We start from the raw sequence: 14,634 nt of genomic DNA on the forward strand, positions 1-14,634 counted from the left end.
ACTGTATATTGAAGTAGGCAAGTGCTGCTTCTGACTTTCCACTTTTAATTGACCCTTGTAATCTTGTGGCACTGACGCATTGTAGCTTCATTTTATATCGGCTTACAGGGCGGGAGCGGGGGGGCACCACCATTTTGGGCCCCACCAAAAATTATACAAACCTGCCGCCTATGTCCAAGTGGACAAGTCACAGAAAATACGATTAAAATTGTCATTAATCAGCACTATTGTTGGCAGTTTCAGCAAAAACTGGTTGGGCAATTATTTTCTTCTCATTCCTCTGTCTCAGAAGTGAGAGAAACAGTCAGAGTGAGGACGTTTGTACTGTTGTTATTACCAGTTCTGTGAGAGAATCCCTGGGACAGGATATATTTCATTGCCCAATTACAATGGTTTTCCTTACTGTCATTACATACACAAGAAAAGTTGTTTCATTTCCTTTTTTTTTTTTAAGGAAGAAAAGTACTGTGTATTTTTTACATTGATGCTGAGCCCCCCACCCCCCCGGAATCCATTCCCAAATGAACACACTTTCCATACAGTACAATAATTTAATCCCCCCATCTTTCTGCCGTACCCCCAGGTGATGTAGTGAGAAGAAAGTCCACATGCTGGGCTCTAAACACTGAGCAGCTACCTAAATCTAAGACGTGCAGCTATTCAGCAGATTTATTAGTATTTCATGCCTGATGCAGAGGCTGGACAGCATCAAAGACCACTGTTGCTAGATTATGTGACTCTGAAGTGTCTCTATCAAAAGGGATTCCAGTTTCAGAAGGGTTGAAAGCGTGTTGCATCAGAGCTGGATGGAAAAGTCATGGATGGAAAAGTCATAGGTCTAGTGTGTCAAGTTATATATATACACCTTGGCCTTGACAAAGGCTGAGGTGTGTGTGTGTATGTATATGTATATATATGTATGTGTATATATATATATATATATATATATATATATATATATAGTGGCAAAGTTCCTCCTCTCCTCTAGTAGGTCCTGCGCTTATTGGCGGATTTCCTCCCCTCAGTGGTCTTCCCCTTGGATGAAACCCACAGTCTGGATCACTTCCTCCTATGTCTGATTAGGAGTAGCGAGGCTTGGGGGGGACCCGGGCCCGCCCTCTACTCCGGGTTCCAGCCCAGGGCCCTGTGAATTGCAGCAGTCTCTATAGTGCTACTTGTAACCGCTGCTTGATCGCTACAGCTCCCTGGGCTACTTCCCTATAGCCTCCTTCAAACACCATTTTTATCCTCACCATAGGATCCTCCTGGTGTCTGATACTGCTTGACTGCATGGTGTTTCCTTAATCCTCCAGTAGTACACCCTCTCAGTTCTTAGTTCCTTGTGTCTCAGGCTCCCAGCTCCTCATACGCCCTTCCTTCCTCTGGCTCCTCCTCCTTGACTGGAGTGAGCTCCCCTTTTTATACCAGGTGCCCTGATTAGCCTGCCCTGATTTGCTGCAGGTGCTCCAATCAATGTAGCTCTCTCCGGTGCCTTCTAGAAAGTTCTTAATTGGCCCCAGGTGCCTTAATTACCCTGGAGCAGCTGCCATTTTGGTTCCCATGGTACTAGGGATTTGCTTAGCCTGGGGTTAACATAGCTGTTCCTGAGTACTTTCCTGTAGCCATCCAGCCTTGCTCCATCACACACTCTCTCTCTCTCTAAAATATACACACACACACACACAGCTTTCCTATTTTTTTTTTAGAGCACTGAAATGTGAACTGGCACTCCTCTCCAAATGCAGCTTTCTGCAGGAAAGATTTCTATTATGTAGTGTTTCTAAAAATACCCAGGTGCAATCAGTTGCAATAAAATTCGTGTTCCTTATTTACTGGGATTGAACCTGAATTATGAGTTGTAAAAAAGTAGGGGTGGAACAGAAGAAATTATTCTGGTTTTACTTGGCCCTTTATCAAGGGCTTTTTCTCAGACATAACAAGAAATAACCACAAAAAGAACAGGAGTATTTGTGGCACCTTAGAGACTAACAAATTTATTTCAGCATAAGCTTTCGTGGGCTACAGCTCATTAAAAAATGTTAAGCTTTTTTTCTATCACAGTAATAACAGTGATAATATGAATGTGGTCAGCATACTCGTGTGACTGTGCTAAAGGAGCTGCAGTAATATACAAGAGTAACACACCTTTCAGGTACTCTGATTTGATTTACATAAGACAAATTGTTAGGCCCTTTATAGTTAATGAACTGTGAAGTGGAAAGCCAAGGAAGATGTTCTTTGTATTTGCTTAAAGCCGAGATGACCATACTGTTTTTAAAGCTGTAAACCCCAAATCCCAGTGATCTACCATTCTGGTTTTTGACACTTACCCTCCATTATTTTTGAGGGAAGATAATTGCCTAATCCTCTAGACTACTTTGTAAATCTCAACCTGTGGGTCTTGAATTTTTTTGCCATTTTTGCCCAACTCAAGATAAAAAGATGACATCCTCAAGCTGCACATCCCAAATTGTCCTGTGGAGTCCCCTGACTTGTACCAAGCCCTGACTCCTTTCCTGTCCTCACAATGTTCTTACCACCAGATGAAGTCCGTTTTAAATTATCCATTTCTTGTCCAGTTTGTGACTACTGGCCCAAGTCTATCACTTTAGGGGCTCTACCAACCCAGCTATGACAGTTCTCCCACTCTCATGGCCTCTATAGTTAATCCAGGTTTCCATCACATATATCCATAAATCCAGGCACCTTGAAACTTACCAATAAATAGATCTTGTTAGGGAATTTTCCATCAGAATGATTTTTCAATGGACAGTGTAGTTTCCACAAAAATCAACATTTTCTGTGGGAATATCTTGATTTTGCTAATATATTTTTGATATTTTTTTCATCAGGAAATTTGGTTCAACCCAAATTGGAATACTTCATTTGTTGAACTGCCTTGACATTTTTAATTTAGAATCAGTTCAGTAAAACATTAAATTGCATTTTCTTATCAGTGCATTGCTTTATGGGAGTTGTAGTTCAGGCCCTTTCTCTCCCATAATGCAATGAAAATTGCCCTCTGACCAAGCTATGTGTGATGCATAATGGGAGTCACATGACTGTGAATGCATCATGGGAGATGTAGTCCAACCGGGCCCATAGGGGAAAATTGGGGCTTTGGGTTTCTGAACTGCAGCTCCCATAAAGCAATATGCTACAGTGGGAAAATGCAGTTTTATGTTGAAAAGACTCAAAACAAAACATGTTGTTGGGTAATTTCAACAAACCAAACTAGAACAGATTTTGGGAATGTTGAAAAGATTTTTGTGTTTAAATTTCTGAATCACAATTTTTCAGAATTTTCATTCCACAAACATTTTTGCAACTTCAACTTTTGGTCCCAATTTGGGATAAAAACAAATGGAATTTCGCACGGTATGAAAATTCCAAATCCCTCGCAGCTCCACCAGTACAGCATTCTTCCAATGCACGAAAGGAGAGAAAACCCAATCTTCCAAGGAAGGGAAATATTTTTTCATTCTCAAGGATGTTGCTCAGTCTACCTGGTGCAGGCAGCAGAAACCAAAAGAGGTCCCTATAAAGCAGCATCAACAAAACATTGAACTAACTCAAGCAGAACCACACCAATATCTTGACTGAGGGACAGAAAAAACTGTATAGCTGGCCTCCTCTAGTGCTATAAATGGTTCACACCCATGTAGCTGGACCCTTTTAATATACCCAATCCAGTGACACCACTTAAGGCCAAAAAGTCATGTGATGATGTGATTAGCCCTTCACTGCATGCCATTTAGAAGGAGCTTGGGCATGGAGAAGAGGCAAAAGCAGCTCCTACAGGCTCCTTGAGATGGTGGGACTTGAGGAAGACAGAGCAGGGTGGCCTGGCAAATGAAGAGGATGTCTCTGTTTTTTGAAGAAAATCTGTTCAGCTGTTTTTGAGTTAAGCAAGTATGAAAAATATACATGAAAAACTGTCCAAAGTATTTTTGCTGTCTCATCTTAAAAGGGATTTGTTTAAAAACTTCTAGTTTGGTATGTACATTGTTTTCAATAAGGAAATTAGAACTGATTTTGAAGCATGTGGTGCACACTGTAGTTTGTGTGCCTTAATGAAATAGGCACTTCAGATGTTCAGACAGATCCATAAGCACGGCAATTGCATGTTCAAATGACCACAGCAGTGTGAGTATTCACATGTTTTTATTTGAATTGCCCACTTATGAGGGCCCCTTCTCAACAGCTGAATGTAACTGTAACACAAATCTTCCAAACCAACTGCAGTTCATGATCTCTCTCCCACACACTCTCCATCTCCTGGTTCTCACAAAAACGTGACTCTCCCTCTGACTTCTCCTTTATTACTCTGCGTGGCTGTCATATATCAGTCCCCCACAGTTGTGGGTCTTCTTTCTCTTAGATGCTTCACTTTTCCTTGTCCTCTCTCCCAGTCTTCCACTATTATTTTTAATCTTCTGTGTTGATGATCCTCTCACTGCAGAGAATAGCACTGAACTGCTGACTTCACAGCGACTGGAAAAAAATGTTACTACTTCTTTACACATGTATGTTTTGGGATTTCCAAACTGTGTTCCCTTCTGAACTAATCTATTTAGTAAATCCACCAAGTTCTTGGAGGGTGAAAGACTTCTTAAACAGACCCCAATTGTACCAGACCAATACCCAGAGGATTTCTGGGATTTGACACTATCCTCTCTCAGCTTCTAAAGCCAACAAGCTGAAATGAAACCCATGAAAATGAAATGGGGATGTATCAAACTAAACACCAGATATATGCCCACCCCTGAAAGATTCAGAAGTAAAACATTTTAGTACAAAACCCCTTATTTATTCACTGACTATGAATCCCCGAACTGGCAGTAAATTGCTTGAACAACGCCCAAATTATATGATCAGAAGACAGCCCTGCTGCTGTTCAGCTTTTCTGTCTGTATCACTAATGCTGTAACTGCAAAAATTATGTTCCAACAACAACCCTGAAGCAACTTCTGCTCTATTAGATGTTGATGGCATCGCAGGCCGTGGCATTGAAATGCTCCAAAAATACAGCATAAATGGGCCGTGAGGAGAATGTGGCTCAGGAGAGAATGCACCTATGCATGCAAAATTCAAAATAACCTAGTGAATGCGGTTGCTTCTTAGTGGTTGCCTTTGTCCTAGATAATGGCACCAACAAAATGTCAAGTTTCTTTAAGAGGAGGAGGCTTAATTCACTTTGAAATCATCTCAATGCATGGACATGTCATCACAGTTTTGGGGCCCTCTCTAATAGTTCCTGGCATGTTTTTGTGCTCTGTGCAAATTATAGAAAATCCTTTGTGGTTCTAACCTTGGACAAATTTCATTTAGTTTCGTTTGGGTCTACTTGATTAGTTCAACAAAATAATACCAGTGCCACCTCTTGTATGCGTATGTAGAGATATTAACGTCTGTTGCAGGTTTCAGTGAAACAAATCAACAACCCATAAGAAGGAGGTCTGGGAGTTCTTTCTGACTGAAGATGCCTCTTTCTCTTAAAACAGCAATCTCTTCGGCTTTTGTTATCAGTCTTTCCTTTTGAGCAACTTACCTGCCTTCTTAAGGGATGTTCATCCCCCTCCCCCACTCTCCAAAGCTTTCCTTCGTCTACCCACCATGGGCACTATGGACATTAATTACTCTACGAGGCCCTAATCCCATGGCGCACTAAATGCTGTCAACCCTCATTAGCTTCAGGGGGAGTTGAGGTTCTTGGCCCTACGTGCCTGAAAGAGAAAGCGTTCAACTAATATGTGGCTGAGCTAAAACAGGAGATCCAGCTGAGATAGCAGGGATTGTTTTCCATTGTCGTCCCCCGCCCGCCCCCAGCATGTTTTATTGCTGTTAAGAGGATGTGCTGGATTTGAAAGAGGCTTCTCTATTCCTTGTTATATCTTCCTAGGCTGACTCTCCTTCTTGCTTTCTGCTCCAAGATGAGGGCCAGGCAGTGACCCTTACTGTGTTCCCACACAGGGGAGCAAAAGGCATATGGCACTGCCTTACTCCCACAGAGAGACCAGTCTCTGCATATGGACGAGCTATGAATTAGTAGACAGAGGCGTGGTAACGTAGTACACCAGCCAGTGTATTTAAATGGGCACAGGAGGGGAAATAATGTGAGCCAGATATAGGGCTGGTCCCTTTTAGTTCCTGCCTGGAGGAAGGGGGGAACCCAGGACCAGATTGTGACTATCCTCACAGTCTGGTTCCTCGTCTGCTCCTGGGACAGCACTGCTATGCTCTGCCCCTTGCCCTGGGGCTGTAGCAAAACCACAACTGAGCACTATATTTGCAGGCTTAGATCACTTGGCATGTATCCAGCCCTAAGTGCCCTCTCCCCTTCAAACAGAATAAAGGAGGGAAACTAATGTTTGGGAGACCTTTTTCGAGGAGATTCACCAGGGAAAGATCCCTGCATTTAGGTGGAATATTGTGGTGATGCAGTGTGTGCTGTACAGTCTTGTGCACTACCAGTGTGACGCAGGACTGTTTTGGTCTGAAAGCAGATTAAAGCTTTTGGACAGATTTGATCCAGTCTCATGAAGGCTTGTTGCGCTGAAGGAAAACAGACTCAGAGGATTAAATTGTGATGAATTTCAGTGCTGCTGGCTGCTGATTATATTGAATTTGTTCAGAGCCAAATCAGATGTATTTTTTTTCATGGTAGTGAGATGACTAAAAGATTAATATTTTATACTTTAGCTTAGGTATTACTATGCTTTTGTTGTTGAAATTTTGTCTGGAGGCTAACAGGGGCACAACTGGTTATAGAGGTAACCATTACTGGAATGGAGCTTCAACTGATATAATGCATTTACTATTAAAGGTGGCTATATGAAGGTTAGAGTGGCTCTGACAATCTGTTCCAGGGGAAAGGACCACAATCAATATTGCATCATACCAGCTTTATAGATGTCTCAGATGCTGACCCAGGGATAAGCCCAAAATAACACTACTGCAGTGGGTTTTCCCAGCCATATATTTATCTTTCAAAGTGGCAGTTACACAAAGACACACAGTTGTTTTATTGACTAAGGCAGGCTTTCCCAAACAATAAAGATGAAGTTCTTGTTTGTATGCTGCAGCTGGGTAACTGTTAGTGGTGAATAGTCTCTCCATAAGATGAAAGCCAGTTGTGCATTTTGATTCTGAATGGCTGCATTGTACAGCCACTATTTTAATCTGAAATTGAAACTTAATCTTCCCATTTGCTCTTCACAGGTCACTGACAGAGAACGGGAGTTTGCTGCTGCTGCTGCAAAACAGCTGGAATACCAGCAGTTTGAAGACGACAAGCTCTCTCAAAAATCATCGTCTAGCAAACTCTCCAGATCTCCTCTAAAGATTGTTAAAAAGCCGAAAAACATGCAGTGCAAAGTGATGCTCCTGGATGGCTCTGAATATGGATGTGAAGTGGAGGTAAATTGTTATTTCCTCTATTTTGCTTTATCTGTTGTTCCCTGTATATCCTAATTCATTCTATTGTGGAGAAAAGTTCTACTAAAAAACCGAGTAGACTCATGGGGCAAGAAGACTTTCAAAAATGGGAGCCTAAATCTAGATCTAAATAAATGGCCTGTTTTTTCACAAGTGCCAAATGCCAAGCAGCTCCCAATGTCTTCTCTAGGAGATTGAGGACTGAACTCAGATTTAATCCACATTGAGGGGTATAGAAGCACTCCGGAGAAGGAGCATCAGGGCCAGCTCTAGGTTTTTTGCCACCCCAAGCAAAAAAATTTTTGGCTGCCCCCACCCCAGCCCTGGGCTCCCCCTCATACCCCACTGCCGCCCCAGCCCTGGGCTCTCACCCCCCCCCCAACCCGCACCCCCTGCCGCCCCAGCCCTGGGCTCTCCCCCCACATAAACCCCGTCCTGCCCCAGCTCTGGGCTCCCTCCTTCCCCCCAACCAGTGCCCACCGACCTCCCCCTGTCGCCCCAGCCCTGGGCTCTCCCCGCCCCCGACATCTGCACCCTCCTTCCACCCCAGCCCTGGGTCACTGGTAATTTGCTCCCAGGGCGGGTCATTCAGCAGGAATTTTGGATGTGCACAGAATGCAGACAGGATTGGTTCCTATGTGGTTACAGAACTGCAGTAAAGTGGAACAATTTTCAGCTTGTGTGATTGGAGGATATCTGGATGCATATTATAAGACTGTCCTCCATAAATGAGGAAAAGTTGAGGTGCCTTTATTATTCTTTTTGTTCCGCTCTGTTTCTATGGGGAATTTGCAATATCACTGTCTTCCTTTTAAACAAATAAAACTAAAAAAAAAAAAAAAAAAAAAGCAATGGCTGTTGAAAATAGCAATTCCAGTCCTAAAAACCACTGGGAAGCAGTTCTTGCTCAATTTTATCCTACTTTTTCTACAGCAAATTACAGTGGATCGGTATATTTGATTTGGGAGAAATGAAGTAACAGCTGCCCAAACTGAGCTTGAGCACTCCTGAATTTTGAGTGTGTTCAAATCTGGAAGGCAGGTGCTAGATTCTCTTTGTGAATATTAGCTAAATCTGGAAAGGAAAAGTCAATTTCTGCTTCCATGGCTCAGAAGTGGAAATCCTCCTGCATGCCTGGTACTGTATCTAAAGCTGCCCAGGTCTAGTAGAGCCTCCCCTCCCTTACTTTTCATTTTAAATTCTAGTGGGATCCACGTACCTCCCTTGCTAGGCTTCAGATAGAGAGGGGCACTGTCCATTTAGTCCACCCAGTTTCTTCTTTGGGGGCTGCCAGGTGAGGTCACACCAGTATCCCTAATCCAGTCTGGGGATGTCTTCTGAAGGGGATATCTGGGCCAAAGCCTTCTACTCCTTGGGCACACTTGTTCCCCATTCACAGTGCCACCCCGCTGTAGCAGTGAGCTCTCCATTCACAGCAAGCTGCAGCATGAGGTTTCAGCTACCATACTCCCTCCCCCTCCCTTTCCTGTTGATAGCTGCCAAGGGAATGCTGGGAAATGTAGTTCTTTCCCTGCTCCAGGGCTGGCTCTATAGGCTAATCAAAGAACTACAGCTCCCAGGGCTCCCTGTTGGTTCTCAGCTCCCAGGCTGGATCCCTGCGGGCTGCTGCCCCAAGCACCTGCTTGCTTTGCTGGTGCCTAGAGCCACCCCTGAGGAGCATGGGGTTCTAGATGCATATGACTATCTGTGACACTCAGCCTGGATCACTGACAGTGAAACTCATTAAAGAAAGGGAGCCTCTGATCTCCAAGGGCTTCCCCTTTCCCGGGTCCTGTAGTTACTCACATAGCACCTGATTGAGCTAGTGCTCTGTAAACAGAGTGTAGCCACCCCAGCTCGAATGTCAGGGAGAGGCTGGCTGCCCCAAGTATGTACCTGTTCAAGACACTAGCATTACCATCTAAACCTGTCACATACTCAGGGTGGGATAGCCCCTCCCGCCACTCATTCTGCTACGGCTGCATTCTATTTTTAGCACACTAGCTTGATCAGAGCTAGTCCGGGTATGTCTCCTTGAGCTGGAATTTACACTCACTGCTCAATGTGTAGACTTACCCTAAATCCCAGCAGTAGAGAGCAGCTGGCAGCTTTATAGGCACACACTCTTCAGGCAGGCTGCCCTTTTATGTGCCATGTCAGTGCTCCCATTGCAACCCGTAGGCTTCACACTGGAGCCATTTGCTCCCTTCACCCAGCATAGATCCTTTTGGTAACTGAGAAGTGTGTGGTAGGGAAGAGAAGCCACCAGGTACAGAAGAGGAAGGGGAAAATGAGATGGTAAAAGTGTGGAAGAAGGTGAAGCAGGGAGAGGGAAGAGTAGGGATAGAATAAAAATGAAAAGCAAAATCTGTGAAAATATGTAGAAAAGAAAAAGTTCTGATGGTAGAGGGAGGGGAAAGGCTGGGGAAAAACAGCACCAAAGAGAAAATGGGGAAGCGGGGAGAAGAAGGTGAGATGTGGCAACCACACCAGGGGAGGACGTGAGGAACCCTAAATGGTGAAGCAGCCATTACTCCATCACAAATTTTGGGGCTATAATCCAAAAAGGTTGGGAGCCACTGTTCTAAAGGTAGAAGGTTGCTGCTGCATGTGGGTCCAAATTCTGAAGTTCTTACACAGTTTTCACTCACTCTTGACTATCGATTTCAATGAGGAGCATTGCTTGAGCAAGGACTTCAGAATTTTATTCATGACCACGCTTTAAAATTTGGAGCAAACGTATTTTTGCAGTGCCAAGAGCTTAGCTGTAAACAGTGATTTATTACATACATAGTAACTTGAAAAATATGCTGTCAAGTACATTTTAGTTTCATTGGCTGAGTACTCTACAGTTTCTTTCTAGACTAGCAGTAGATAGCTGGTGTGATACACTGCTGTGACATTACCACTAATCTCAGATTGTTGCTTTACTTTTTGACCTCCAGACCTGTTTTTATATCTGACAGAAAATAGTGTGGAAACCCACACATAGGTACTTGCTTTAATGGGAAGAGTTGAACTTACCGAAGTCTTAATCACTTAATGGAAAATCGAAGTCACTGTGTGGAGTGCAATCAAGCAAATTTCACTAGATAGATGAAAATATTATGAGTAAGACCAGTTTTATGAGGGCATAAGATGAAGTAGAAGGAGAAATTTATTAAGTTAGACTCTGATTTATGCAAATAAAATAGTATGAATATTGATTTCTTCTAGGAATTTGCACTCTTTCTCCAAATATGTACTGAATGTAAGTTGAAGTGTCAAAATGCTGGCATATAGATGTCATTGTCTTATTGCCTGTCTTATTTCTCTCCTAAATGTCTGTATGATTACTCAATGTCTGCTTCACAAAATGTCCACTATCCAATATAAATTGCACAACTAAGATAACTAAAATATCCTTTATTCATAATATTCACTATCGGGGCGGCTCCAGGCACCAGCACGCCAAGAACGTGCCTGGGGCGGCAAGCTGCAGGGGGCGGTCTGCCGATCGCCGCGAGGGCGGCAGGCAGGCTGCGTTCGGCAGCATGCCTGCGGAGGGTCCGCTGGTCCCGCGGCTTCGGCAGACCTCCCGCAGTCGTGCCGCCGAATCCGCGGGACCGGGCACCTCCCGCAGGCAAGCCGCCAAAGGCAGAGCCGCCCCTGTTCCTATAGTCCAGAAATGCTTTTGTCTGTCCAAAAGTTATCCAAGTTAAGTGGATAGCACTTCAGCTGTTACATGTGTAAGGATATGTAACTGCATTCACCAAAGCAGATGTCAGTTTAGGTACTGGAAAGGCAAAATTAAACATATTTGAGAGGACCAAAGTTCCACTGCTTTGCAAATTTGTACATGTGAATTTGTGCACATGACAGACAACAATGTTGGCATTGCAGTCCTGTATCAGGCCTTCCTACCAATATATTAAACTATCAGCATGTTTGTGTATTAAACTTGTGCTTTCTCAAGCCAGCTGCAGGCTACTGTGCAGCACTCAAGAATGCATGGTAGATCCCAGGAGAGTCTAATTTCTCTGTACAAAAGGTTCCGCTGCTGGCACAACTGATCTGGCAAGGGAAAGATATGACGACATGCCAAGAGGAATGATGCCTCTTTAACTCTATACACTGACCTCCTAAGAAGGGTTAGTTGGCCAGGGAGACTGAGGAAAGAAAATGAAGAGATCTCAGGAGAACTCCATGCCTCAAATAGAAGTGGAGGGAAAAGTTCCTGTGCAGCAGCTCTGGCTAGCAGTAGAGTTATATGGCTGATCCAAAGAGACTATAGCATAATGATGATAAGGGATACCTCACCTGTCACATCTCCAAAAAGCCCGATCAACATTTTAAGGACAGCCCCAAAAGACAGAACTTATTATGTTCCTGGGCGCAGTTATGCTAGTTCCATCTTGGTAAGCTGAACACTAAGAGATCAAGGGGAAAGGCCTAAAAAGTCATGCATGGATGTGATGTGAACGCCATAAAAACCAGATGCTCTTTTAGAAAAATATACTCAAAGATTAAATGCTGAAAGTTCCTTGTGCTTCTGTCCACTTAATTCCCTTTTACAAGAGGTGTAGTGTTTATTTTTAATTTTTAAGGCAGTGAGCCAATGTGAAATGTGGCAAACCACCAGCTGTTGGCAGAAGCATCACCACGTAGTAATAACCCCATCAATGCTATTGTGTTGAATGCATCATGTCCCATTCCAAAAGGGGCCAAGAGGAAGCAAAATCTCAGAAAGTTAGAATCCCAGTCCTCAGTTACAATTACAGCTTTGCCAGTCACTCCTTGTGTGGCCTTGTACAAGAACTGCATTCCCCACACTGTGAAACAAGGATATTATTTCACTACTTGACTCTCTGAGGACTGTGAGAATCAATTAGTTGGTTGTCGAGTGCTTTACAGATGACAAGCACCTTATGAATGCTAAATATTAATATTATTTAAAGGAGTATATTGCTCTCAGGTAGAACACATCCTATAGCATGTCAATTATGTGCTCATCAGGGTAATAAACTGACAGTTAAAATTGCACACACTCATGGAGTCAGACACATCAGAAACAGGTTTTACTAATCCATTATCTCCTTACCATTCTCTGTATCATCAGTCACACCCTGCTCTTCCATCATTACCACGTAGGAGTCTTCACCTTCTACTAATTTACCTTTCTGTCTCTCTCAGGCTTCCAGTATTTTGTATTATGCCAGGATACTCTCTTTTGATAGTGCTCCAATGCCTATTTGCAAAGAACTCACCTTGAGCGTAACAGTGGGCAGACCCAAAGTCTCTGTAATGTGGCTTGTATTCACAGAGAAAAAATTCTAAGACTCAGCTGAAAACTTCCTCTTTTGGTCCTCCAGCATCCCTGTCTGTGGTGAGTTTTTTTTCTGGCCCAGGAATATGTTTCATGGCATGAAGGCATTCCAAACCAGAAAGAGACAAAAATAGGTCACAAAACCTCCTTTTTGTTCTGCGAAAAACATAAAACAGTAGGTTCAATGCCACAAACTCCCACTGCATTTTTACATTGTGAATCTACTGAGGGTAGCAGTTGGCTTATGTCTAAGAATGCATTTCTTTTGAGGTCACAGAGACTGTGTAACTGTAGATGGGGAGGGGCATGTATTTTGAACCCCCCACCCCAAAGAAACAAAAATATAAACCCTGGCAGAAAACTTGGTGAGCACATGACCCAACGTGCTCCCTCCCCCCGCCTCACCTCTAGATGGTCAAATACCTTTGTAGTCCCTTCCCAGGAACAACTACTACTAGAAGAGCAGAAGTCTTTATTCATACATTGTTCCTATATATACAATACAGTTGTCATTGAAAACACAAAATGATAAAAATAAAAAATTAGGAGATGCTGTATGTTTCCTGTAAGGGAGTTCCATGCCAAAAAAAGTCTTGGAATTTCAGTCTTTCTAGAGACACTGCTTCACCGATCAATAGACCTCCTCTCGGATCGTCTGAGGTGTCTACTCATGGTGAGAGTTCCATCTTATATTTTGGTGTAGCTATTGTCAATAAGGTTAAAATCCTCACCTAATAGTTCAGAAAATACAACTCCTGCCGACAAAATAAACTGCAATAAAGAATTATTGGTCTGTGGAAGACTTTAAAAAGTGGTGGAAAGGACCAAAAAAAGGGATAATGTGAGGACATAAATCCCTTCCAAAAACAAAACGGCCACTGGCTTGGAATACACTACAAGGAAGAGAGAAGCTGAAGGAAAATAGGACAAAGGTTGCTTAGAGCATTGCAGCAGAAGTCACAGAAAGCATGCAATCTGATATAACAGTGAACACGAGCAGACGTATGTAAAGTATGTGGTATGTAGCACAACTAGCAGCACTACAGAGGTGGAATACCAGTCCCAAACATGGTGCAAAAGTGATGATAAACTCTTGGGAGAAGGAATAATCTCACAAATGCCACAAGAAGGAAATGAAGAAGATTGACACCTAGAATGGGCTGAAGATAGTTCAAGAATTGCTGTGCTTTCTAGGGAGATTACAGACAGATGAGTGAAATGAAGCAGAAAAGGAACAGGTCCGTGGTTCAAATTGTGAAGTATTAAAGTACTTGCCAGTTATGAAAATCATGAACTTGTCATTTAGAGATTGAGTTGGAAGGATAAGAAAGAAAATACTCTCATTCAGTATTGTTAGATACACAACTCAAGGACTTGCTCTGTGGAAATGGGAAACCTGAGCTAATCCAGTTGAAGGAGAGACAGAGACAAATTTTAACCTCTAATGGGGAGATTATAGATGAAGAAAATTGTAATTATTTTTTTGTCAGACAATGCTTCTTAGAAAGATTACTGCATCAGCTCTATAGCCTGCTATATTAAGCATCCTAAAGAGAGAGAATCTGTTTTTCAGCATCTCTAATGTAAAATCACAGCCCAAGAGGAAAGGAATCCATCCAGTGCTGTACAGTTTAAGAGCTTGACTTATGAATAAGTAGTACTCAAAGTACAATTGTCTTAGACTTTATGTTCCCCAGGTTTTGAATGTGAAAGATTTGCTTTGATAAAATGTTTCATGTATTATTATGCAAATTATCTCAATAAATGAGCTCAATTTAGAAAGTGTTTCTGCATTTCTGAATGCAAAACTGATATCTAGATATATATTTTTGTGCATGCAGCTGCAGTGTTCTCAGACAAATTTGAATGTTCATGTGCACAAGCTTACAGTA

General features: G+C 42.7%; 1 protein-coding gene across 25 annotated transcripts in view; it reads left to right on the plus strand.

Annotated features, from left to right (window-relative positions):
- Positions 1-14,634, plus strand: part of EPB41L3 (erythrocyte membrane protein band 4.1 like 3) — a 201,346-nt gene that overhangs the window by 115,381 nt on the left and 71,331 nt on the right. For all 25 annotated transcript variants that reach the window (XM_039521897.1, XM_039521898.1, XM_039521903.1 and 22 more), the window contains one exon: positions 7,222-7,419. In XM_039521897.1, the coding sequence (XP_039377831.1) occupies positions 7,222-7,419 (198 nt within the window). The remainder of the gene's footprint in view (positions 1-7,221; positions 7,420-14,634) is intronic.

Source organism: Mauremys reevesii, linkage group 2, assembly GCF_016161935.1.
Source record: "Mauremys reevesii isolate NIE-2019 linkage group 2, ASM1616193v1, whole genome shotgun sequence".
Taxonomy (NCBI): domain Eukaryota; kingdom Metazoa; phylum Chordata; order Testudines; family Geoemydidae; genus Mauremys; species Mauremys reevesii.